Source organism: Neoarius graeffei, chromosome 17 (genome assembly GCF_027579695.1).
Source record: "Neoarius graeffei isolate fNeoGra1 chromosome 17, fNeoGra1.pri, whole genome shotgun sequence".
Taxonomy (NCBI): domain Eukaryota; kingdom Metazoa; phylum Chordata; class Actinopteri; order Siluriformes; family Ariidae; genus Neoarius; species Neoarius graeffei.
The window spans coordinates 21127295-21155279 of NC_083585.1; the positions used below are offsets into that span (position 1 = coordinate 21127295).

The 27985-nt window shown below is 42.8% G+C and overlaps 1 protein-coding gene across 2 annotated transcripts in view; it reads left to right on the plus strand.

The window, feature by feature from the left end:
* si:dkey-103g5.4 (uncharacterized) overlaps positions 1-27985 on the plus strand; it is a 57284-nt gene that overhangs the window by 5043 nt on the left and 24256 nt on the right. For both annotated transcript variants that reach the window (XM_060898048.1, XM_060898049.1), the window contains exons 4-7: positions 9529-9686; positions 9767-9907; positions 9988-10135; positions 10231-10364. In XM_060898048.1, the coding sequence (XP_060754031.1) occupies positions 9529-9686; positions 9767-9907; positions 9988-10135; positions 10231-10364 (581 nt within the window). The remainder of the gene's footprint in view (positions 1-9528; positions 9687-9766; positions 9908-9987; positions 10136-10230; positions 10365-27985) is intronic.

A 27985-nucleotide genomic window follows, 5' to 3' on the forward strand; every position in this document is an offset into this window, starting at 1 on the left:
GCATCCTTAAGGCTGTGCCTTCACTTGTGTGTGTGGGGTGTGTGTGTGTGTGTGTGTGTGTGTGTGTGTGTGTGTGTGTGCGCGTGTGTAAATGGATTTCTTGTAGATGCGTGTGGAAATGTGTGACTCCAGTTAACTACATGGCCAACCTATACTGCTTAAGCTTATATCATGGGTTTTGACGATATAAATACTGTTGGAGATCAGCATCACTGTCTTCATTTGGGTGACGATATTACTTGTAACGTTCTTGATCTTGATAATCTAAAGTCAGTAAGTGACTCGTACCACTACTCAATGTTACATGTAAACATTAGAAGCTTAAACAAACATCATGATGACTTAATTTCCTTATTGTCTACTTCAAGTTGTTATTTTGACATTATTGGCTGCAGTGAAACTTGGTTAAGTGACCATGCTTATGTGGAACTACTCAACATTGAAGGGTATAATTTATACAGTGGTGCTTGAAAGTTTGTGAACCCTTTAGAATTTTCTATATTTCTGCAAAAATATGACCTAAAACATCATCAGATTTTCACACAAGTCCTAAAAGTAGATAAAGAGTACCCAGTTAAACAAATGAGACAAAAATATTATACTTGGTCGTTTATTTAATGAGGAAAATGATCCAATATTACATATCTGTGAGTGGCAAAAGTATGTGAACCTTTGCTTTCAGTATCTGGTGTGACCCCCTTGTGCAGCAATAACTGCAACTAAACGTTTGCGGTAACTGTTGATCAGTCCTGCACACCGGCTTGGAGGAATTTTAGCCCATTCCTCCGTACAGAACAGCTTCAACTCTGGGATGTTGGTGGGTTTCCTCACATGAACTGCTCGCTTCAGGTCCTTCCACAACATTTTGATTGGATTAAGGTCAGGACTTTGACTTGGCCATTCCAAAACATTAACTTTATTCTTCTTTAACCATTCTTTGGTAGAACGACTTGTGTGCTTAGGGTTGTTGTCTTGCTGCATGACCCACCTTCTCTTGAGATTCAGTTCATGGACAGATGTCCTGACATTTTCCTTTAGAATTTGCTGGTATAATTCAGAATTCATTGCTCCATCAATGATGGCAAGCCGTCCTGGGCCAGATGCAGCAAAACAGGCCCAAACCATGATACTACCACCACCATGTTTCACAGATGGGATAAGGTTCTTATGCTGGAATGCAGTGTTTTCCTTTCTTCAAACTTAACGCTTCTCATTTAAACCAAAATGTTCTATTTTGGTCTCATCCATCCACAAAACATTTTTCCAATAGCCTTCTGGCTTGTCCATATGATCTTTAGCAAACTACAGACAAGTAGCAAGTTTTTTGGAGAGCAGTGGGTTTCTCCTTGCAATCCTGCCATGCACACCATTGTTGTTCAGTGTTCTCCTGATGGTGGACTCATGAACATTAACATTAGCCAATGTGATAGAGGCCTTCAGTTGTTTAGAAGTTACCCTGGGGTCCTTTGTGACCTCGCCGACTATTACACGCCTTGCTCTTGGAGTGATCTTTGTTGGTCGACCACTCCTGGGGAGGGTAACAATGGTCTTGAATTTCCTCCATTTGTACACAATCTGTCTGACTGTGGATTGGTGGAGTCCAAACTCTTTAGAGATGGTTTTGTAACCTTTTCCAGCCTGATGAGCATCAACAACGCTTTTTCTGAGGTCCTCAGAAATCTCCTTTGTTCGTGCCATGATACACTTCCACAAACATGTGTTGTGAAGCTCAGACTTTGATAGATCCCTGTTCTTTAAATAAAACAGGGTGCCCACTCACACCTGATTGTCATCCCATTGATTGAAAACACCTGACTCTAATTTCACCTTCAAATTAACTGCTAATCCTAGAGGTTCACATACTTTTGCCACTCACAGATATGTAATATTGGATCATTTTCCTCATTAAGTAAATGACCAAGTATAATATTTTTGTCTCATTTGTTTAACTGGGTTCTCTTTATCTACTTTTAGGACTTGTGTGAAAATCTGATGATGTTTTGGGTCATATTTATGCAGAAATATAGAAAATTCTAAAGGGTTCACAAACTTTCAAGCACCACTGTATATTAAGAACAGACCCAATAGGACAGGTGGAGGCATTTGTCTCTATGTTAAGAACACACTCCAAGTAAAAATGTGTGACTTTACCTTGGAGGATGACAATTGTGAGTATCTATTCATTGAGATTAAGGGTAATGAGAAATCAGTAATTGCTGGTGTAATCTATTGCCCTCCAGACTCTCCTCCTAATGCTTTCTGCTGTAACCTGGGTGAGTTGTTGCATAAAGTAAACAACCTGAAAAAAGACTGCATCCTCCTTGGTGATTTCAATATCGATATATCCAAGGAAGATGGAACTAAACAAGACTTCATGAACACTATATATTCCTCCTCTTTCTTCCCCACCATCAATTGTTTTACACGAGTTACTAAGTCATCAAAAACGATCATTGATAATTTTATAACAAACATTCAAAGTACTACATTGGAAACAGGAGTTTTGCAGACTGACATTACAGACCATTTTCCCATTGTAATATTCTGGGGCTCAGGTAAGCGGTCCTCACCTCCAATCTCTAAAATAAAAACAAAAATTGTAAATAAGAGAACTTTGCAACATCTTACTGTACACCTTCAAACCAAGTGCTGGGACACAGTTTACACCTGTAGTACACCCAGGGGTGCTGCCTGAAATTTTGGGCCCCATGAAAGATTAGAATTTTGGGCCCCCCAACTTTGCCCACCCTCGTCACAATTGCACTATTGTCATTATTTGACTTTTGATAGCCCATGGACCTTGAGTTTGTGACTTTGTTATTACATTTTATGTATTAACCTACCAGGGACTAGATGAAAACTGGTCAGTGACTAATTCTGGTGCATTTACAATCACAAATGAAAATTCAAGATTTTGCCACATGCCTTCTTGTGCTAGGACAATTGGTAGTGAAATGTGTGATGTGACTGCTCTATCCCTCTTTTATGTGTGCTGCGCTTTCTCCAGCTCCTCAATTTGAAACCAATGGTTTAGAACGTGTGAACATTCCACACACGTAACCATGTCAAACACTTGACTGGTGTCCGTTATTAGCAACACTTTAATCTAGCAAACTGTATATGGTGCTCGCTCATTAAAAACTTCAATCCTAAAGCATTTATGGGTTGTATTGCTGCTTACCTCCTTCTCCAAAGGGGGGTTCAGTGGTTTGGTAGGGCGGAGGTCCCCCTGAGGCTGAATCTGTGCATATTTAGGGCACCCCATTAGTTATGAAACTGGTTATTAGCACTAGTTATTAGCACCAGCATAACGTAATATTTCATCTTGTTTATCACACAAGTCAGTTCAGTTATTAAAATGGAAAAAATGCTACATGTTCCAACCACGTTCATACTGTTCATTTACCATTTGCTAATATTTTGAACACACATGTGAGCGATAGCTACCTTTCTTTGGGAAAAACTGAGTGACCAGTTGCCTGCCTCTCTGGTCCCTCTCAGCTTTCAGCTGCCTTTCTTTACGTTTTTGACAGCCACTCTTCATATTTAGCGATCATAGACTGTACGCACTCCACTGCTGGCTGGCTGGCTGCTGCACTGCAACACAGCAGCAAGTAGCGTTGCACTGATCAGCATACAGATTTAACACATCGCGCTTCTACCAGAACTGGACCGTACCATTTTGCAAAAGGGGGAGGGTTAAATGACAATATGTTGAAGAACTCAAGAAATAGACAACCTTGTTCAATTAGCTCATTTTACCAGATGGAATATTGCATTGTTGTTATTTCAAAAGTCTTATTAAAATCATTAAAAGCATATTATCAACCCCTTAAAGGGCCCCATGGCAGTGCTGGGCCCCTAGAATTGTTCTAACCTTTCCCCCCCTGGCGGCGCCCATGAGTACACCCAATGAAGCATACGACAGTCTAATTAAGATTATTCAAGATTCTGTGAATATTACTATTCCTGAGAAGGCCGTCAGGTGCAGTACTACCCTCCAGAGCCCCTGGATAACAAAGGGAATCCTAAAGTCTATTAAACATAAAAATAATCTCTACAAATCCTACCTGAAAAATCCATCTAGCCTTAAAAAAGATAAATATATCTCTTACAAAAATAAACTTACACTTATCATAAGAAAAAGCAAAAGGCAACACTACACAGAGCTTTTACATGCTTCGAAGGGGGACTGTGGAATGTGTTAAATGAAGTCTTGAACAGGAGACAAAAAGTCACTACGCTTCCAGATGTTGGTAACATCACTGCTAATTTAACACAGAATTTCAATGAGTATTTTACCTCAATAGGCCAACACCTTTCCAAGAAAATCAACCAACCTCAGGGAGTCACCTTTAAGCAGTTTCTCACCGGTAATTTCACTCATTCTTTTTACATGGCACCAACAAATACTACTGAACTCATAAAGATAATCTCTAACTTAAAGAGCTCACATACTGTTGGCGTTGATGCAGTAAAATCGTAAAAGCTATAGCAGACATCATTGCAGAGCCACTGGCCCATTGCATTAATCTTTCCTTACTTACTGGGACTGTTCCCAAGATGTTAAAAATATCTAAGGTCATCCCAGTTTTTAAATCGGGAGACAAAAATGACCTGAGTAATTATCGACCAATTTCTATTTTACCAGTCCTATCTAAAGTGATGGAGAAAGTTGTGTACAATAGATTAAGTGGCTACCTTGACATGTTGGATATTCTTGTTCCCTCCCAGTATGGCTTTAGGAAAAAGAGTACAACATGTATGGCAATGATTGATCTAATCGAAAAAATAAATGACTGTATTGAGGAGGGGAAATGTGGTATCGGTATCTTCCTGGACCTGTCAAAGGCTTTTGAGACCATAAATTTTGACATTCTCTTACACAAACTACAGCACTATGGTATCCGAGGTGTCGCACTTGACTGGTTCAGGAGCTATCTGTACAACAGAGAACAATATGTGTATGTAAATGACCATAACTCTTCTTGCAAGCCTATAACCTGTGGGGTCCCCCAGGGGTCTATTTTGGGGCCACTCTTATTTATTTTTTATATAAATGATTTTGTTAATTCCTCCACAATCTTTCATAAAATCATATTTGCTGATGACACTAATTTATTTGCATCACACAAAAACCTAGAAATATTACAAGATTCTGTTAACTCTGAACTAATTAAAGTAGGCGCATGGTTCAAATGCAACAAACTCTCCCTAAATATCAGTAAAACCAATTTTATGTTATTTACCTTAAATAAACAGTTTAAAACTGTAGAGCACTGTCAAATTGCCATAAGTGGGGAAGTAATAAAAAGAGTGGATGCCACAAAATTTCTGGGGGTCCTCATAGATGACTCACTCAACTTTAAATGTCATATTGATCACCTTGTATCCAAATTATCTAAATATGTTGGTTTATTTTACAGAGTCAGACATCTTCCTCAGTCGGCTCTTTTTACTTTATATAAAACTTTATTTGAACCTCATCTCAACTACTGCAATGCTATATGGGGCAACACCTTCTCTAGCCATCTCAAAAAACTTCAATCCTTACAAAAGAAAGTCATTAGGGCCCTGTCTTGGTCTGAGTTAAACTCTCCATCTCTCCCTCTCTTCCGCCACTTTAAGTTATTAGGACTAACTGAACTAAACGAATTTCATAATGTTTGTCTCATGTTTCAAGTTGTTAACAAAATAAACCTCAAATTATGCAGTCTCATCCCCATCTCTAGCCCCCAGCATTCTCATCACACGCGACACAAAACACTCATTCTAGGCAAATATCGCAGGTGTGTACGCACCAGTATGAGTGTTGCTTGTAGGGGGCCACAGATTTGGAACAAAATTGATGAAGCTTTGAAGGTGATGCCATCCATCTCCAACTTCAAAAAACATCTTCTTAGTCATCTATTACAAACCTATAGCTAAAATTTCCTCTTGTATGGTTAGCTGGGTTGAGTGTCTGTGTGTGTGCATGTGAATGTGTATTTGTGTGCCTGTGTGTGTATGTTGTGGGTGTGGTTGTGGGTGTATGTGGATGGTTTTGTATTTCATAATTGTGCCAAATGTCTTATGGACCTAGATATGTCGTATGGTGATGAGTAAATGCAGGTTGTTATAACTGTTTTGCATATTGTATGCCTGACTATTTTTCTTTGCTGTAATACCTATTACTTACTGTACCATGGGCCCCAGCTTATAAGCTTATTCTTAGCTTCACTTGGGGACCCTTTTCTCCATGCTGTTAAATTTTTTTCATTACATGCAATTGAAAGTTAAATAATGGTGTGTGTGAAATAAAATAAATCTGAAATCTGAAATCTATGCCAGCTGACTATGGGTGAGAGGCGGGGTACACCCTGGACATGTCGCCAGATCATCGCAGGGCTGACACATAGAGACAAACAACCATTCACACTCACACCTACGGTTGATTTAGAGCCACCAATTATCCTAACCTGCATGTCTTTGGACTGTGGAGGAAACCGGAGCACCCGGAGGAAACCCACGCAGACATGGGGAGATCATGCAAACTCCAAACAGAAAGGCCCCCATCACCCAGAACCTTCTTGCTGTGAAGCGACAGTGCTAACCACTACCCCACCGTGCCGCCCCAAACCTGATCTAGCTTCTTGATATAGATGCTTAGGTGCAGAGGGGAACCATCAGGGACTTCTAGACCTTCAGAGAGGCCCAAACATATCAGCATTTCAAATGTTATATTTAATTTCTTTCATTCTTTCTTAATTTAATTCTAATTATTCTGTTCTAATTCCAACTTGGCCTCATTTTCTATCAAATTTGCTTCAGACATGAAAGGGTTACTGTCCTGAAAACATTAAAATCGAGTTATCCAATGAAATTTTTTTGTTTGTTGTCTTGAGGCTGAGAAGAGTTTAGTCAAGTCAATTCAAGTTTATTTGTATAGCACTTTTAACAATAAACATTGTCGCAAAGCAGCTTTACAGAATTTGAATGACTTAAAATATGAGCTAATTTTATCCCTAATCTGTCCCCAACGAGCAAGCCTGTGGCAACGGTGGCAAGGAAAAACTCCCTCAGACAACATGAGGAAGAAACCTCGAGAGGAACCAGACTCAAAAGGGAACCCATCCTCATTTGGGCAACAACAGACAACATGACTATAACATTAACAGTCCTAACATAAAGTCAGCTTTGTTGATTCTATAAACCCCCCCCCACAGATGGAAACCTGAGCACAAAACCGTTCACGACAACCACAGTCCCAAAGTCAGCAAGTCAACTGCAGTCCCCAGCCACAAAAGCACCACTGCAAGAGTCCAGAGCGTCCTCTAGGCGCAACCCCCAACTGTCCACATGGGGCCGCCCTCCACAGGAGCGATGTTTAGAGCTGGCTCACTCATTGGTTCGGACTTCATTGCTGGGACAGAAGGCCATGGCAGTGTATGTTTATGTAGGAAGTGACAGATGAATTAACTAATCAGATTTTGACTTACAGTGGGAGGGACCAAAAATTTATCACCCTAAGCCTTCTCGAAGGCCAACGTGAGCTTAACCGCGAGTCGGCGCCATCAGCACAGCAGCGAAGTCACCTTCCAGCCGGTGTAGCGTTCACATCAGTAATGTTAGCGAATGCTAATAAAGAGGTCAAGCCAGTGCTACTGAGAGCAAGTAGCACAGACTAATGACCGAGAAACTAAGATTTCTGTCCCCAGACTCTTCCACACACATGTAGCAATGTCATCATTTCATATGAATAAAGTTTTGGCTTTTTTTTGTGAACTTCCCCAAATCGCTCTATTGTAAAATATGTTAATTTGTTGGGTTCCGTTAATGGTTCCAGTATTGTTTCCGATGGGGCAATAATTAGTGTAACACACCTGTGGACATTATCGTACTTGGGATGTCTGGAAAGGGGTAAGCTGGCTTCATGAATCCTGCACAGACAATATTCATTAATACAGTATATTTTTTTCCCAAGATATGATGTTTATTTTTTGATATAAGAATGTTTTGACACACATCCGCTGTTTGTATCGGATCAAATATGTAAATTAGCATCATAAAATTCCGTGTGAAAAGTAGAGTTTTGATCTGAGTAGCCATTTGGTTGGGTGCTACCTGGTGTATGTTGTCAGGATGCCAGAATTCTTTCCCCTGTCTCTGTGTGTTGATTGTCTTGTCATTCATTGTTTTCCAGAATAAATGACGACAGATCAACTCTTGGCCTCCTCTATATCATCTGTTACCCACACAGAGACTTTTAGTTATTATTAGAGTAACTGACTGGTTATCGTCAGTTACACACTCACTCACTCCAATATTTTTCACTCAGACTTAAGTATTCATTTCCCTGTGTAATTTACTTAGTTACTTTTAAAATAAACAGTGACAACTACACACAACGGAGCGACCTGGCAGTCTGTTACTAATCCCTGACAAAATCCTTTGCCTGTTGCTGTTTTGGTGTCTGGCTAAATCTTGGCTGAGCTGAAGTCCCAGCTCTAATAGTAACCGTTCGCCACTGCTTAGGTGAGCTACGTCGTCAGCTGTCCATCGCTAGAGATGATGGCTGCTTCATTATGATCCACAGAAACACAGATGGGCCGCGAGGCCTGCACCAGACTGATTCTCCTTTCCTAATGAAGCACCTTGCACAGTAAGGTAAGACAAACAATGTCATGCCTCTATTGTGTTTTCTGTCTGGACCTCCAGACCTGATGCCAAGTGGTGCACAAAAGTGCCACAGACCTGACGGGTATGGAAGTTGCCCCGCAGTGACAACTGACTTGGCCATTTGAGTGGCTCTTCTACATGCCATCAGGTGGTGTGCCATTGACCCTGTTGGGTTCATCTGCCACATTGCACCGAAAAGCGCCCTGCTGCCAGCACCTGATTGGTGATGTACTATTTAACCCATAGCTGGAACCCAGGCAGGTGTTACCACTCCAGGCCAGAGCAGACCTGGGAGCAATGGTGATTAAGGGATAACTCCACTTTCCCCAATACTCAAGTTCTCCTGGACCTGAGACTCACCACCGGTTGCAATTTAAAGTCATACCCAGGACTAAAGGTGAGCTACAAGGGTTTGTTAAAGCAATATAAATGAGGCATATCAGCTATCTAGCAAGCAAAGCCTGCTAAATTCTTACCAAGCAAACTAAGGTCACTAATAGTTAACTACTTAATTCAGATAAAATGGGAATACAATGCAAACTGACATTTCTGATTCTGACACCCAACAGTACGATGGTTTTTAGAAAACTGGTTCTGAGTTTGTGTATGCAGAAGTGGGCGGATAGCGCTTTCCTCTATTGCATGAGCAGCAGTTCGAAAAAGATGTGGTTGGCTGGCTTCGTGTGATGCCTGAGAATTGGACCTGACTAAATTTTGGAGAAAATCTGTGAAAAAATGGCTTGCTCTGAAAAATCACCATAGATGTTTTTGCAACCAGGAAGCACAGCTAATATCACAGTGATGTCTCAGTCAGGCCTGTAGATAAAATGATATGGCCTGCTTTCTTATCACGAACACGAATGTGTCCAGGGCTGGTTCCTATCCGTTTTGGGGCACAGACTATAGACCCTGTGACGGGGGTTGTGGCTCCAGTGGTAGGAGCTCGGCTAGACGTGTGGAAGAGGACTGTAGTCCCAGTGACCGTGTCCCAGTGCCTGACCATGAGAGAAACTCCAGACAGTGTACTGGTGAGCAAATTTGGTTAAATACTTGAACGTTTCTAAAATGCTGTGTTAGCGCTGAAAGTGTATGTGTGTGTCTGGTGCAGGCAGAGGCCTTACAGAAGGAGTGCAGCATGAGGGCCCAGTTCTGGAGACAGCAGAGAGTGAAGGAGGAGGAACTAGTGGCAGATTTAGACAGAGCTCTGTGGGACTGCTTTTACACAGCGCTCCAGGAAGAGTCAGATCATGTGAGGCTCACAGCAGGCTCGATAGGGAAGAGATGGCACTAAATGTGAGTGGAAAGACTTTAATTGTGTGTATGTGTTAGCTTGTGTGGACGGAAACAGAGAGGCAAGTAAAAGATGCAGCAGCAGAGCTTCAGGAGGCAGTCTGTAAAGAGGCTCAGAGAAGAAATGCTGTGAACTCGGAGCTCTCTCTCCTGCTGCCTGGACACATCCTGCTCACTCTTACTGGAGGTGACGTGTGCACACTTTTGCATGGTACTGATGGGTAACAACACAGAATGAATCCCACAGATTGAATGTCTTTGTATGTGTGTGTGTTTGCATAGGTGATGAAGAAGAATGGACGCAGGAGCGTCACTGTCACACTGAACTGACCGCTGTGTTGAATAGAGTGAGTGTGTTTATGGCAAGGCAGCAGTGGGAGCAAGATCAGTCCACACCTCTAATCGATGAGCAAATGGTCAGTTTCAATTCTGCATTTACATATTTTACGATGAAGATTCGCAACACAGACGGATCAGTAATGCAAAAAAATTCACCATCGCATCATGCTGTCGTTATGTTCAGCATAAAACTTGTCTTCAGAAAAACACACTTTATACAGTATGTGCATTTCTCATGTGTTCATATAAGGGCTGGGTGATATATCGATAAATTATCATGATCGCGATATGACCATTTGTATCATCAGGCAACTAAATATCGTATCACACATTTAATTTAAAAAAAATATATTTGTGTGCTTGTTGCACAAAGCAAATGGAGGAAAAAGGGATGAGCTGTTAGCATGCCAGCTGTTAGCATGTTGGCATGTTAGCTGTCACCATGTTAGCTGTTAGCATATTAGCCTGCTAGATGTCAACATATTAGCCTTAGCATGTTAGCATGCTAACAGTTAACATGCTAGCTGTTAGCATGACTAGCTGTTCACAGTCCCGTCTCACCTCATTATCTCTAGCCGCTTTATCCTGTTCTACAGGGTCGCAAGCAAGCTGGAGCCTATCCCAGCTGACTACGGACGAAAGGCGGGGTACACCCTGGACAAGTCGCCAGGTCATCACAGGGCTAACACATAGACACAGACAACCATTCACACTCACACTCACACCTACGGTCAATTTAGAGTCACCAGTTAACCTAACCTGCATGTCTTTGGACTGTGGGGGAAACTGGAGCACCCGGAGGAAACCCACGCGGACACGGGGAGAACATGCAAACTCCGCACAGAAAGACCCCCGCTGGCCACGGGGCTCGAACCTGGACCTTCTTGCTGTGAGGCAACAGCGCTAACCACTACACCACCGTGCTGCCTGTTCACAGTCCAAGATAAGATAATTAATAATGCCCAGTGTTTCACATTATAGTAAGAACGTTTTTCACTTGCATGCAATCGGTGTATAGACAAAGTCTGTCTGTTTCTGATGAAGTAAAATAGTCCATGTGGAAGTGGTGTGATATGGGAGTGTAGGTTTTTTTTTTATATCCCTCATCAAAAAACTTCCCATGCAGGGATTGGCCAAGGATGGCTCATGTGACATAAAATAGTTCCACCATTGATGAAGCAATGTATCTCGTGACATCAAAAAAAAAAAAAAGGACATGGTGCAAGTCAGTCACACTGTATCCTGGATATACCATGAACTGATGTCAGAATATTAAGCTATACGGCCGATTCGAGTCACAGTTGTGGTTCCACGAGCATTTGTGTGTGTATAGATCTATGTATCATGATCATGCCTCATTCATGAGGCAGGTGATAGCATGGTACATTGCACATGTGCAGGTTGAAGGTCGCTCCGATGTAAGCAATAAACATGGCTGCCTCCAGTGAGAGTATCTCGAGATTCTATCTTAACATTTCTAGTTTGGAATTTTTTGATGAAGGATATAAATCTAATATAGCCTACCGTGCACTGAGAGGTGCCAGGAATTATGGATTCTCTGAGGTTACTGGCATCCCTGCGCTCCTCAGAAAATACAGTGGTGCTTGAAAGTTTGTGAACCCTTAAGAATTTTCTATATTTCTGCATAAATATGACTTAAAACATCATCAGATTTTCACACAAGTCCTAAAAGTAGATAAAGAGAACCCAGTTAAACAAATGAGACAAAAATATTATACTTGGTCATTTATTTATTGAGGAAAATGATCCAATATTACATATCTGTGAGTGGCAAAAGTATGTGAACCTCTAGGATTAGCAGTTAATTTGAAGGTGAAATTAGAGTCAGGTGTTTTCAATCAATGGGATGACAATCAGGTGTGAGTGGGCACCCTGTTTTATTTAAAGAACAGGGATCTATCAAAGTCTGATCTTCACAACACATGTTTGTGGAAGTGTATCATGGCATGAAAAAAGGAGATTTCTGAGGACCTCAGAAAAAGCATTGTTGATGCTCATCAGGTTGGAAAAGGTTACAAAACCATCTCTAAAGAGTTTGGACTCCAACAATCCACAGTCAGACAGATTTTGTACAAATGGAGGAAATTCAAGACCATTGTTACCCTCCCCAGGAGTGGTCGACCAACAAAGATCACTCCAAGAGCAAGGCGTGTAATAGTCGGCGAGGTCACAAAGGACCCCAGGGTAACTTCTAAGCAACTGAAGGCCTCTCTCACATTGGCTAATGTTAATGTTCATGAGTCCACCATCAGGAGAACACTGAACAACAATGGTGTGCATGGCAGGGTTGCAAGGAGAAAGCCACTGCTCTTCAAAAAGAACATTGCTGCTCATCTGCAGTTTGCTAAAGATCACGTGGACAAGCCAGAAGGCTATTGGAAAAATGTTTTGTGGACGGACGAGACCAAAATAGAACTTTTTGGTTTAAATGAGAAGCGTTATGTTTGGAGAAAGGAAAACACTGCATTCCAGCATAAGAACCTTATCCCATCTGTGAAACATGGTGGTGGTAGTGTCATGGTTTGGGCCTGTTTTGCTGCATCTGGGCCAGGACGGCTTGCCATCATAGATGGAACAATGAATTCTGAATTATACCAGCGAATTCTAAAGGAAAATGTCAGGATATCTGTCCATGAACTGAATCTCAAGAGAAGGTGGGTCATGCAGCAAGACAACGACCTGAAGCACACAAGTCGTTCTACCAAAGAATGGTTAAAGAAGAATAAAGTTAATGTTTTGGAATGGCCAAGTCAAAGTCCTGACCTTAATCCAATGGAAATGTTGTGGAAGGACCTGAAGCGAGCAGTTCATGTGAGGAAACCCACCAACATCCCAGAGTTGAAGCTGTTCTGTACGGAGGAATGGGCTAAAATTCCTCCAAGCCGGTGTGCAGGACTGATCAACAGTTACCACAAACGTTTAGTTGCAGTTATTGCTGCACAAGGGGGTCACACCAGATACTGAAAGCAAAGGTTCCCATACTTTTGCCACTCACAGATATGTAATATTGGGTCATTTTCCTCAATAAATAAATGACCAAGTATAATATTTTGTCTCATTTGCTTAACTGGGTTCTCTTTATTTACTTTTAGGACTTGTGTGAAAATCTGATGTTTTCGGTCACATTTATGCAGAAATATAGAAAATTCTAAAGGGTTCACAAACTTTCAAGCACCACTGTATTACTATACCAGTCACCTCAGAGAAACCAAAATTTCAAACAGAGCCTCTCAGTGCATGGTATATTTAATTAACATCTCCCAAAATTTTTATTCCCCTTATGCTACATTGATTTATCAGTGAATCCAAATTTTTATTTGTTATGCTTTTAAACCATTTATAGATGTGTGTAAAGTGAAAGAACATCCACAAGACAAGTTAGTTCCTGTTATCACTTACATTAAAGCAACTATAAATAGTCATTCCCTCGCCAGACCTTTTTGTCTTGAAGTTAATAAGATCTGTGTCTGAAATCACTCACTCATTCACTACTCCCTACTCACTATCTAGGGAAGTCTTTATAGAGGACTATATAGTGAGCTCATTGGTAAAATGAAAAACACTTTCGGACACTACTCTGCCGTGCCGTTATTTACGTCATTACTGTCGCACAATTAAAACGTGCCGGATCAGTCGGCTGGTGGGTTTTCAAAATAATAAATCCATATTATACTGATCGTATTTCCCACATTAATAAATCCAAAGTACTTTGCTGCATCTTTCAGTTCTTTTAAATTGAGGCTGAATCCTTTCTTTCTTCTTTGCCGCTGCCTTTTATGAAATTAAATCCGAGACTTTTGATTAATTCCTCGCTCTGCACTCTAACTTTTATTCTTGTATTTTATCCATCTTATTCTACTTTAGCACTTTTCCATTCTCTATTTTTAATTGTACTTGAATATCCGTTTATAATGCGTTTCTTCCTCCGTCCATTCACCCCAACACACTTTTTCTTTCAGTGCGACTGCAATGCATGATGGTATATATTGCTTGGTGAGTGACCATTGATTGTACACTACTTTTCACGATGCATTGTGGGATACTATGAGTCCACTATATAGAGTGTAATAATTCTCACTATACATTCAGACAACACTACAAAATGGTGAACTCACTACATAGTCCACTATGTAGTGAGCAGTATGTGATTTCAGACACAGGGCAAAAGTGCAGCTTGTCATGTTACTGAAAAACCGGAAAGAGTAAAGTCCTAGGGCGGCACGGTGGTGTAGTGGTTAGCGCTGTCGCCTCACAGCAAGAAGGTCCGGGTTCGAGCCCCGTGGCCGGCGAGGGCCTTTCTGTGTGGAGTTTGCATGTTCTCCCCGTGTCCGCGTGGGTTTCCTCCGGGTGCTCCGGTTTCCCCCACAGTCCAAAGACATGCAGGTTAGGTTAACTGGTGACTCTAAATTGACCGTAGGTGTGAACGTGAGTGTGAATGGTTGTCTGTGTCTATGTGTCAGCCCTGTGATGACCTGGCGACTTGTCCAGGGTGTACCCCGCCTTTCGCCCGTAGTCAGCTGGGATAGGCTCCAGCTTGCCTGCGACCCTGTAGAACAGGATAAAGCGGCTAGAGATAATGAGATGAGATGGTATTTACCAGCTGGGAGGTCCGTATCATGAAATACCGTAACCGAGGTCTTGAAAATACTGAGTGAGGGCCTCTGGGCCGAGGTCAGTATTCAAGGCCGAGGTCACGGTATTTCACCATATGGACCAATCTTAAGCTGGAAAATAATATATTAATTTTTTTTCTTTAGCAAATTCTAACACCGGGTGGCACGGTGGTGTAGTGGTTTGCGCTGTTGCCTCACAGCAAGAAGGTCCGGGTTCGAGCCCCGTGGCCGGCGAGGGCCTTTCTGTGTGGAGTTTGCATGTTCTCCCCGTGTCCGCGTGGGTTTCCTCCGGGTGCTCCGGTTTCCCCCATAGTCCAAAGACATGCAGGTTAGGTTAACTGGTGGCTCTAAATTGACCGTAGGTGTGAGTGTGAATGGTTGTCTGTGTCTATGTGTCAGCCCTGTGATGACCTGGTGACTTGTCCAGGGTGTACCCCGCCTTTCGCCCGTAGTCAGCTGGGATAGGCTCCAGCTTGCCTGCGACCCTGTAGAACAGGATAAAGCGGCTAGAGATAATGAGATGAGTAAAGTCCTCTGTCCTGAAGACTATCCCATGGGAGAACACTTATTGACCATAACAAAGCACTGACACCTGGGACTCCTTGCAGAAGGATAACAGACAAACTTCATATCACTGATTAGACATTTTGCTTTGTAAGAGATTTTAATATCCTTTTTATCATATCGGTAACTGACTCCTTGTGAATGGTTTCTTCCTACAGAAACAATGACACATAAAAATAATCATTAATATAAACAGATAATAATATATATAGATATTTAGGCACTGCCTAAAAGCGGAGTTCCTGATGAGTGTATTAGCAAAATATTTGTAAGGGCACAAAATCAACCTGAATAGAATAATATATATGTTATTTACCAGCTGGGAGGTCCGTATCATGAAATACCGTAACCGAGGTCTTGAAAGTACTGAGCGAGGCCCTCTGGGCCGAGGTCAGTATTCAAGGCCGAGGTCACGGTATTTCACCATATGGACCAATCTTAAGCTGGAAAATAATATATTAATTTTTTTTCTTTAGCAAATTCTAACACCGGGTGGCACGGTGGTGTAGTGGTTAGCGCTGTTGCCTCACAGCAAGAAGGTCCGGGTTCGAGCCCCGTGGCTGGCGAGGGCCTTTCTGTGCGGAGTTTGCATGTTCTCCCCGTGTCCGCGTGGGTTTCCTCTGGGTGCTCCGGTTTCCCCCATAGTCCAAAGACATGCAGGTTAGGTTAACTGGCGACTCTAAATTGACCGTAGGTGTGAATGTGAGTGTGAATGGTTGTCTGTGTCTATGTGTCAGCCCTGTGATGACCTGGCAACTTGTCCAGGGTGTACCCCGCCTTTTGCCCGTAGTCAGCTGGGATAGGCTCCAGCTTGCCTGCAACCCTGTAGAACAGGATAAAGCGGCTAGAGATAATGAGATGAGAATGAGAAATTCTAACAGAAAACAAGAGCGCCCGAAAGGGAAAACCGAGCCGAGCCGCCATTTTGAATCCTCATTCACGGCTGCAATGCAAATGGCTTCCTCCTCGGTATACCAGTGCACTTCCATGGCAGGAAAAAAAAAATACATTTTGCCGCCTATGTAGTCCCCTATTTATACAAAATTGAGTCATTCAGGATTCAGCCATGTTTTTGCTCGGCGTTAGCAACAGTTACAGGTTTTTAGCTTTCTCCTGAAATGTTTTCTTTTATTTCTTCTTCCTCAGGGTAGTAAAACTCGCTTTCGCTGTGAACACTGTCGTTATCGCTATCCATGCTGTAAAATTAATGCTATTCTCCTGAGAAATGCGAAAATAAATGCTGACAAAAATTGCTACTATGTTGTTTGTTGTTGTGAACAAGCGAGTTGCCAGTGGTCTGTAACTGTGCTCGCCAGCCAATCAGAGTGCAGGATTTGATGGAAACCGGACCGCGAAAAAAATAATAGAGCATATGAACCATCGAATTGTGTCATGTCGTGTATTTCATGTCAATAAATTGCAGCATTGTCTTGTGACAGTGATACCAACAATAAGATATACATCGCAGTTATGAAATACATATTTATTCCTTTCTTTGACTCCACATGCCATGCGCCAGAAACAACAACACGACATTTATAATGGTGCCACTCTGCTGGGTGCCTGGTGGACAGCAGTGCACCAGCGCTTTCACTTTACAGCATTACTCTATAGTTACTGTGGAATATCAAACTTGATACATCAAACAGTTGTCTGGTTACATCTTTGTCGTCCATGCACATTGTGTGCAGCCGCAAAGTGCAAAGCGTGCACACGCCATTAAGGCTAATTAGCACACACCTGTTCCTGATTAGAGCTTAATCACAGCGATACTATCAACTGTTGCACAAGCTAGTGGACTAATAAAACTGTTTTAACTAGTTTTATCTAAAATGGTCATGAATATTTTCCATAAAATGTGTTAGTAAATAATTCCATGTCATTTTTTAAAAACCAAATTCAAAATAAGCGCTGGATTAAAAACCCATCTATCTTATGTAAATAAAGTTACAAATTTCGTCGTCTGGTGGTCAAGTGTTTAGGAGATACATTGCCTTGCACTTATGATCAGATTCCCTGTGGTGGTACATGTTCATCATTTTTCGCACGTACGGATATCATATGGTCAAACCATCAAAAATCAGGTCGATGCATTACCATATTCTCTTAAGAATGGGGCTCTGCTCTGTATGCACAAAGAAGCTCCACTATAATAATATTATAATGATCATTAATATAGAGTTAGATAAACAGATTTGAGAATTCAACAACACATCCATGACAGCGTCATACACTAACAGTGTCAGCTCCTTTATATTTGGCTGCATGCTGCACAGACTTACTCAGCATATCAGGTGAAAATTCAATTTCAATCCAAATTGCTTGAAACTGCTCTCACTGAATTCAGACTTGAATGCTAAACATACTTTCTACAGAATTAAAATATGTTTATCTGTTCTTGAGATATTACAAATCAGAGATTGAACAAACGGCTTAATTTTTAGAAAACCGCTGTAATATTCTGTCCGAGGTCCATGGTCCAAAATGGGCCTCATTAACCAATGAGATCAAATATTTTTTCTTAATAACATTTCTATTTTTCAAGATATTTACATGGAAATTGGCGGCACATAGATGGTTGTATACTGAATACGAAGTTTGAAAAATTAGTAAAAACAAATTATACAAATTAGTATTTAATTAGTATTAATTATGCTAATTAGCTAAAAAAGTTAAATCGGTATGCTCAGTAAAAAAGTAATAAAAGATTACTTCTAATCTTGTGCTCTGTAGGCCTTTGTATTTCTCAAAAGTAGGGCCTACTAGTGTTTATATGAAAGAATATAAATGATAATATTCACAGCTTTCAAGGCGAACCTCAGAAAAACTGTCTGATCCACATCCAATAAACAATTCCAGTTAATTGAACTGAAATAGACACTCGTGTTTCTGACTTCCGTTTTTAAAAAAAATCATTCTGATCACTAAGATCTCAATATTTTTCATCAAATCAATGACAGTTATATTTTTAAAATAGTTATTTATTTACATGAATAGGTTTAATTTGGGGGCGGCACGGTGGTGTAGTGGTTAGCGCTGTCGCCTCACAGCAAGAAGGTCCTGGGTTCGAGCCCCAGGGCCGGCGAGGGCCTTTCTGTGTGGAGTTTGCATGTTCTCCCCGTGTCCGCGTGGGTTTCCTCCGGGTGCTCCGGTTTCCCCCACAGTCCAAAGACATGCAGGTTAGGTTAACTGGTGACTCTAAATTGAGCGTAGGTGTGAATGTGAGTGTGAATGGTTGTCTGTGTCTATGTGTCAGCCCTGTGATGACCTGGCGACTTGTCCAGGGTGTACCCCGCCTTTCGCCCGTAGTCAGCTGGGATAGGCTCCAGCTTGCCTGCGACCCTGTAGAAGGATAAAGCGGCTAGAGATAATGAGATGAGATGAGATGAGAGGTTTAATTTGAAAAAAATAAGTAGGTAAAGCTATGAAAACTCCCTTCAAAGTCTCCCGTGAATCATAACATCAGAACTAGCAGACAGAAAATTTTGCTGAATCCTTCATCAGAAACAGTGAGAGCGAGAGAACGTCCCTATAAAAGTTATCTGATTTGCTATGCATGAGTGATCCAGTCAGAAACTGATCAGAAGCGAGAGAGAGAGAAAGAGAGAGAGAGCCTGAGCGCTTTCCTATGACTCAAAAAGAAAAGCATCGGTAGTTTCCCGACGTCCCGCGAGCAGAGAGTGAACTCTGTTGTACCGACTTCAACCTGCCGTTACTCCCAAAGTACTGAACAGATCTTAACCACATAAATTTCTTTGGAAAGTAGAGATTATAAGCTTTTTAATGATAGTATTCACGATAGAAAATATTCAAGAGTTAAGCAGTGACAGATCTGGAAACTTAAATGAGCATCTGCATGGACAATTTTCACAGCACGGCCAGCGAGCGTCTGATACGCCTAGATTTACGTGCAGGATTTCATCACTAGTGAGACAGTTGGTGTCTGTGTACTCAACTTTCATGTTTCTACATCTAATACTGCAGCCAATATTCCTGGCCTTTTCTCATATTACAGCTTCAGTGCACATTTTGAATGTTCATAAGAGCTCTTTAATGAGGTCGATACTTTGTGGGATAGCCCACTCACTCACTTGAGCAACTGTACCAAGAAATGGGTTCAGCATTCAGTCATCTGTAGTAGATCCAGCTTTGGTTTCAGTCGTGCAGCATGAATATTAGTCTCAAATGCCGGGTTCTCAGCACTCTCTGCCAGTGTAGGCTCATTATTCATGTTTAGAGAATGAGAAGCAGCTACTGAGAATACATCAAGGCTGGTCTGTATGTGCCGCAGCTGTTCTAAGCTCCTCTGAATTCTACACTTCATTTCACTCTGTTGTTGCTCACATCTCATGTGTTCGTCTCATGCCTGCTGATGACTCGTCTTTGTTTCAATGTTGTAAATGAGCTAACCATTCCTGTTCTAGCCAAGCCTTCTGCACTCTCTGTTCCTGACACACAACTTAGCAAATAATAGCATCTTGTTTTCTTCCTAGAGGGACTAGCAGTCATGTGTGATGCTCACATGGCCTGCGAGATTCACACATTACAATCAGAATCATGTGGCTCAGTAAGTTCTTGTCAAAGATGTTCCAGTCTCAAGCAGTTTGATCATTGATCCCTGTCCATCATCCAACTCCATCAGGATCTGGTAGAACAAACAGTTCGACATCCTTCAGTTACCCAAGACGTTGGGAAAGTTCAACATTTCACAACAAATTATGGATTCATGAATTCATAAACATATTAAATTAGCTATGCTATGTCTCAGCACCCACTTTTGCTACAAAAAAAAATAGGCCACGTCTGTTCTATGGACACTGTAAACCAGTGCTGTAGTCGAGTCACTAAACCTCGAGTCCGAGTCCAGTCTCAAGTCCCCAGTGTTCAAGTCCAAGTCATTGAAGAAAATTTCAAGTCGAGTCCACTACTGATCCGAGTTGAGTCCGAGAACAAGACTCCAATCGCACCATTTGACGATGGCTGTCGCTGCCTTTATGTGAAACCGTCTCTGCTACTGTGTTGGACTAACGTTACTGCTCGACTGCCCCATTTTAGTTAACAGGCTACAGATAAAAAGCTTGTTCATTGCTCAGCAAGCCCCGCCCACTATCAACAGGGCAAATAACATGAGAGGATTAACATTAGCTAGTTCATCGCTCAGCAAGCAAGCCCCGCCCACTATCAACAGAGCAATGAACATAGCATGTCACTTCCTTCTCTGGGTGGAGTCTTGCCAAATGATGATTGAAGTTCGAGGTCGTCCCCGTCGTCTCCTTCATAGTTCTTCTACATATGGAACACACAGCAGTGCATTTTTTTTCCCACTGCACGAGAAGTCTGTATAAACAAAGCGGACAATCCTAGGGGCGTTCTCTCCAGGCATTTTAGCACCATTAACGTTAGTTTGTTCCTGAACATGACGTATGAACAGGTGAATGTGCATTCTCTTGCACAAAATTAGTATAAAAATTAATGTAGATATAAATATCTTATGCCAAATGATGATGGCATGTGTCACAGCTTGGCTCAAACCATGACAAAGAGGAAGACACAGGGGGTAAAGTTCAAATAATAATTAATTTATTATAATAAAATACAAGAAAAATCAACAAAATCAGCAAAGTGGAATGCATGAATGCGTGAACAATGAGCTCGTGCGTGTTACAAGCAAAAAAAAAACAAAAGGAAGGAAAAAAAAAGAAGCTCCCCCGGGAAATGGGGAAAAAAGTGGTTTGAAGGACGTGGCGACACCGGGCCCAGGTGTCGCCAATTCCCGGGATGGTCTGCAGCCACGCCTACAAGGAACACACATACACACACACACACACACAAAGCAAGACAAACACAGACAAGGCCAGCAGACCATCACACCCCCTCCCACAAAAGCGGGCTCCTAAAATGGAGTCCCGCCCACCAGTCAGGGCTAACAAATAAACAACCATCCCAACAAAATTAAACATAATAGAAATTAATTTGAACATTTGGACACATTAGACCAGCTACTATACAATTATCTAACCCTCTTAATAAATTCACAAACCATAACCTGGGGATGTTAACGTCTGTCCCACAGCTCAACACACACAACCTCTCCCCAACTCAGCAACCGGTGCACCTAGGAAGCACATTTAAGAGTACAGAAAGGGGCAAAAGGCAAAGAACTGTGAGAACAGAGAAGTCCACCACACCTAGGGGGCCCTAGACAACGCGTCTGCCACCACGTTGTCTGTCCCCTTGATGTGGCGGATATCCAGGCAATAAGACTGCAGGAAGAGAGACCATCTGATTAGTCTCTGATTCGGACAATGTAAAGAATTAAGAAATGTGAGTGGATTATGATCTGTAAAAACCAATACAGGAGTACTACCACCAACATACACATCAAAATGTTTCAAAGCAAGAACCAATGCCAAAGTCTCCTTCTCCACAACAGAATAATTCCGCTGATATGCATTAAACTTTGAGAAGAAGCTAACAGGCTTGTCTATGCCACGATCATCCCCCTGAACCAGAACAGCCCCTGCACCCACAAAACTAGCATCGACAAAGAGCTTAAAGGGACAATCAAAACATGGTGCTGCCAAAACTGGTGCATCACAAAGGAGCCTCTTCACCTGTTGGAAAGCCACATGACAAGCAGGAGACCAGACAAACTTTTCCTTCTCCCTCAAAAGATTAGTAAGAGGGGCCACAACCGTAGAAAAGTTCTTACAAAAACTCCTATAATAGCCCACAAGACCAAGGAACCGCATCAACTCCTTTTTAGTTGCTGGTGCAGGAAACTGCTCAACAGCCCGGACTTTTGCATCAACGGGACGAACCTGTCCCTGCCCCACCACCCGGCCAAGGTAGGTCACAGTCGCCCTCGCAAACTCACACTTTGCGAGGTTGACTGTGAGCCTTGCCTCCGCCAAACGAGTGAAAAGTTCCCGCATCCGCTGCATATGAACATCCCAAGTATCTGAAAAACACACTACATCATCTAAATACACCGCACAGCCTTCCATATCACCGACAACGTGATTCATAAGACGCTGGAATGTTGCTGGAGCATTTCGAAGCCCAAATGGCATAACTGAATAGGAATACAATCCCTTAGGTGTTATAAAGGAAGCAATCTCCTGAGCACGGTCTGACAAAGGTACTTGCCAGTAACCTTTTAACAAATCAAGTTTACTGACAAACTTCACAGAGCCCACCTGATCTACACAATCTTCCATTCTCGGAAGAGGAAACAGATCAGGTTTGGTGACGGCATTGACTCTGCGAAAGTCTGTACAAAAGCGTAACGTGCCATCTGCCTTTGGAACCAGCAAACAAGGAGACGCCCAACTAGAGGAACTAGGTTCGGCTATACCATTCTCAAGCATATATGCAATTTCACTGTCTAGACATTTCAGTTTCTCTGCATTTGCCCGATAGAACCTTTGCTTTATTGGCTTAGCATCTCCAACCTCAATGTCATGTTCAATCAGATGTGTACGACCAGGTGTATCAGAGAACAAACAAGGGAAGCTACGTATCAGATCTATTAGCTCAGCAGAACGGGATGTAGGCAAGTATGCCAGCAACTCTTCAAGATTAGCAAGGACCTCAGAGTTTTTCAAACGGCCAAGCAAGAGCGCCTGATCAGGCACAATAACTTCATCCTCCTGTTGATCACAATAATTGGTGACCCAGTTAGCAGGTCCAGCTACACAAGCTGCTTGCGGAACACTTACTTTGGAACCACAGGATGACGGACGGGCGTAATAAGGTTTTAATAAGTTAACATGGCAGAGCTGTGTGCTCTTCCTACGCTCCGGGGTAGCGATTAAGTAATTCTGCTCCATGACCTGTTTCACCACAGAGTACGGCCCTGAAAACTTGGCCTGGAATGGAGACTGAAGCAGGGGGAACAAAGCCAACACCTGATCTCCAGGGACAAACACCCTACGCTCAGTATTTCGGTCATACCATGACTTCATTTTTTGTTGCGCTGTACCCAACTTCTCTTTCGCCAACATACCCGCCAAATAAAGACGATGCCTAAACCCATTCACATACGCAATCAAATTGGTTGGAGGAGTCTCCTCCCGCCAGGCATCTGCAAGGACCGCTAATGGACCCCGCACCGAATGAGCGAACACAAGGTCATTTGGGCTAAACCCTAAGCTTTCCTGTGTCACCTCCCTAGCCGCAAGCATTAGCCAAGGTAAACCCTCCTCCCAGTCTCGACCCAACTCTGTACAATAAGCCCGAAGGAGAGACTTAAGTGTTTGGTGAAATCGCTCCAATGCCCCTTGACTTTGAGCATGGTACGCTGAAGCCTTGTTATGCTGAATACGGAGTTGCTTTAAAACCTGAGCAAATACACGAGATAAGAAGTTCAACCCTTGATCAGATTGAATAATTTTGGGAATACCAAAAATTGAAATAAGCTGTGACAGAGCACGAACTACTGATCTGGTTGTAATCGATCGCAGTGGGTAAGCTGCCGGATACCGAGTGCTCTGACACATGACTGTTAACAAGTAGTTAAAACCAGACTTAGAGCGCGGTAGCGGCCCCACACAATCAATTATTAAATGCTCAAACGGCTGACTAATTGCAGGAATGGAATATAATTGTGCCGGCTTTAGACGCTGATTTGGCTTATCGGTTAGTTGGCATATGTGACAAGTCTTAATGTAGGCTGAGACGTCCCTTTTCATGCAAGGCCAAAAGAAATGTCTCAACAATCGATTATAAGTCTTTTTAACGCCAGCATGTCCTGATCCATCATGAGCAACTTTCAACACAGACTGACGCAACTTAGTGGGTAAGACAACTTGAAAAACAGGGTCCCCAACAAACAAATCTGTGTGCCAAGCCCATTTTCTCACCAATAGTGAATCTTGAAGAAAATATCCACAAACACTGTCCCGCATTTCACTTTCAGGTTGGACCAACTCATACAACCCAGCCAGTGAAGAGTCAGTTTGCTGCTCAGCAACCAACTCACTACGAGACACAGACACAGGGAAATAAGACAGAGGCAGTGAAAATTTCTCCAACAACTTGCTCTCACCAGACTGAAGTGTCGGCTCAGACTCTGCCCGCATCATAGCACGTGTTACCGCACAAGCAGGAAAAGTCTCAGGAAAAATTTGTGCACACTCATCGAGTCCAGCTCTCAGCTGTGACACAGGATCTACCACCAAAGCAGGAGAAACATCAGACCACAATTGAGCACCTACCAAGCCATTGCCAAGAATCACAGAGATCTCTTCAATTGGCAATGCAGGACAAACAGCAAGTGCAGCCTCACCCTGAAACAAGTCACAATCAAGCATTACTTTGTGTAGTGGCACACGCATAACATTTAAACTCATTCCCTGAACTGGCACTGAACTGCCCAGTTCAGAATTTTCAGACAGAGGCAACACCTCAGCTTTAATAAAAGAGTCAAATGCCCCCGTGTCTCTCAAGATTTTAACAGGCACTTTTACATCACTGCCAACCATAGACACAAACCCCGTTCTAATGAATGGCAAATAAGAATCAAGTGCATTGACAGAGTGTATTAGCTGTGGCTCGCCATCAACCATATGGCTATCAACAGCAACAGGTTTATTAGAACGTCCAGGTGCAGCCAGGCCTGCACCCTTAGGGCGCGAACCTGGAGGTGGCTTAGTATTACCAGACTTGAGCATGTAACAATCAGCTTTCCAGTGGCCACGTTTATGACAAAAATTACAAATCTTATATGCATTACCAGAACCACTAGGCCCACTAGTAGGCAAAGGAAATCTGTTTGAACGATTAAATAATTCAGCAGGTGTACTACCACTACTGGCCTGAAAACGACGATCAGATGGAATGTTTTGATGGATTAACACAATCATCAGCTAAAGCAGCTGCTTCAGCTGCAGTACGAGCCTTGTGTTCACATACATAAGTGGCAACATGATGAGGAACAGAATTTTTAAATTGTTCTAACACAATTAGGTCACATAGACCATCAAAATCGGACACTTCGACAGAAGAACACCAGCGGTTAAAATAAGTTGTTAAATCCCGTGCAAACTCTAAATGGCTCTGTCTTGGCCCCCTTTTCCACGATCTAAATTTCTGCCTATAATGCTCCGGAACACGCTCATACGCTTTCAGTACAGCTAATTTTACCTTATCATAGTCTTGACTATCACCAGGCGACAAGGCTGAAAACGCCTCTTGCGCCTTACCAGTAATCACACACTGAAGCAATAATGCGCGAGCGGAATTGGGCCAGCTTTGCGCATCAGCTAAACGTTCAAACAAAAGAAAAAAATGCATCAGGATCGCTCTCGGAGAATTTAGGCACTAAACGCAAATTACCCCGCACGTCAAAACCCAGTGTGTCAGATTGATCGACACTAAAATGTAAGCCAGAGTTTAACCGAGGCGCAGGTGTAATTTTGCCCTCCCTGATAACTTGGAGCTTATGTTCTAGATCTAAACGCGTCTGTTCAGGTTCCTGACGCAACTTTTCAACTGTTAGATCTTTCTGGAACTCCGCCTCAATCTTATACTTCTCATGCTGAATTTGTAACAATAACAACTCTTTCCGCTGATCAAAACTCAAGCCTTCCATTGATATAGACCCTTTTCAGTCACGTGACCTTCGTAAACGCGACCGCCATTTTGGACATGTAGTGGACTTCGGCTCGAATCAGTTTGAATGCGAGGAAGGCGACAAACGAAAAACATAAAAGAAAAAGGAGCGAGATGCAGAAAACACCTTCACTATCCAGCGATGTAGGGCATTTACAGGGCGAGCAGAGGGAGAGGTATTTGCAAAAATTGAGGTTATCAGGCTTAGAGAACGACGTTTACCTGCTTCCACCAGGATTGTTCACTGACGTACGGAAGTACACGAAGCCCTCGTCTTTACCTGACTTCGGCCCACATGATCTGTATACCTATGTCGTTAAAAACCCATCGCCATACACATACACGCCAACGTCCGAGGTTCCGGAGCGCGCTCCCGCTTGCTCCAGGAGTGCTCCGGCCGAGGTTCTGGAGCGCGCTCCCGCTTGCTCCAGGAGTGCTCCGGCCGAGGTTCCGGAGCGTGCTCCCGCTTGCTCCAGGAGTGCTCCGGCTTGCTCCGGAGCAAGCCGCTTAATTTGAGGGCAACCTCGGCCGGAGTGTGTTCCGGAACCTCGGCCGGAGCACTCCGGGAGCAAGCCAGCGCTCGCTGCTTAATTTGAGGGGAACCTCGGCCGGAGCACTCCGGGAGCAAGCCGGCGCGCGCTGCTTAATTTGAGGGGAACCTCGGCCGGAGCACTCCGGGAGCAAGCCGGCACGCGCTGCTTAATTTGAGGGGAACCTCGGCCGGAGCACTCCGGGAGCAAGCCGGCGCGCGCTGCTTAATTTGAGGGAGAGCAAGCCGGAGCGCGCTCCGGAACCTCGGACATCGGCTCCGGCAGCTATTTATACTGGATCCGGTGTAAATAGCTGCCGGATCATAATTACAGTAAACTAGTAAATACAGTAAAGGAAAAACTTGAGACTGAAAGGTTTTAACAGTCATCCAAGTGACTGAACGTAAACATTGCTACAGTAACATACCAGCTACTTGTTGACATTAGCTAGTCAACAATAGCTACTACAGAAGAACAAAGAGGTTACAATGGGTTATTTTAACCTATTTGGTTACACACTCGCCGCCACAGAATGTTAACAGCAATGTAATGCCTTTTCTGGCTAATTTTATTCGTCTTACCTCCAACAAAGTGGTCACTACACAAGCGTTGGTATGCCGAGGGCTGCCAATCTGTTAATGGCCGCTATCCATCTTCTCCGTCGGGATCCGATAAAATGATAAACCTTGCCTTGTTTGTTGATGGTTACTACATCCAGGTGCACAACAATATAGTGGCATGATGGAAGTCTTGCTGAAAGTAAAAACTTTCTTTGCTGCCGTTCCTCAATGTTGGCTGTGGTAAACTACTGGTAGTACATGTCCAAAATGGCGGCCGCGTTTGTCGTGATGTCACGTGAAAAGGGTCCATAGCCAACGAAGACATAATTGAAACTGGTTCACGCTCAATTAACACACCTGTAGCGACTAAGTTACTCTTCACAATTGCCTTAACCTTATCCTTCGCAAATTGACCATTTACCTCCAGCTGATAATGCTCTGCTAACTTAAGCAGCTGATCCTTCGTACACTGGTCTAATATCTCCTCCGACGGAGAAGCAATAAAATCTTTAACTTCCACTGTCGGCATTATACCGCAGTGCACAACGTTAAACAAAACAAACACAATTAAGTGTCTGACTCCATGCACAAGCCCCCCAAACTGAAGGCCAAACAAAAACAATGCCTGTCCCGCTACCTACAAAGCCCCACAACCTATTTAAGCTGCGGCCTAGCTCTTCATGTAGTTACTGGCGGTGGGTAATTAAGTGCCAAAGCCCAGTAGGGAGAAAAAGCAACCAGAAACTGGCGACTCCTCTCACACTATGGAAACACTCCCGAGACAATTGCTCTGACC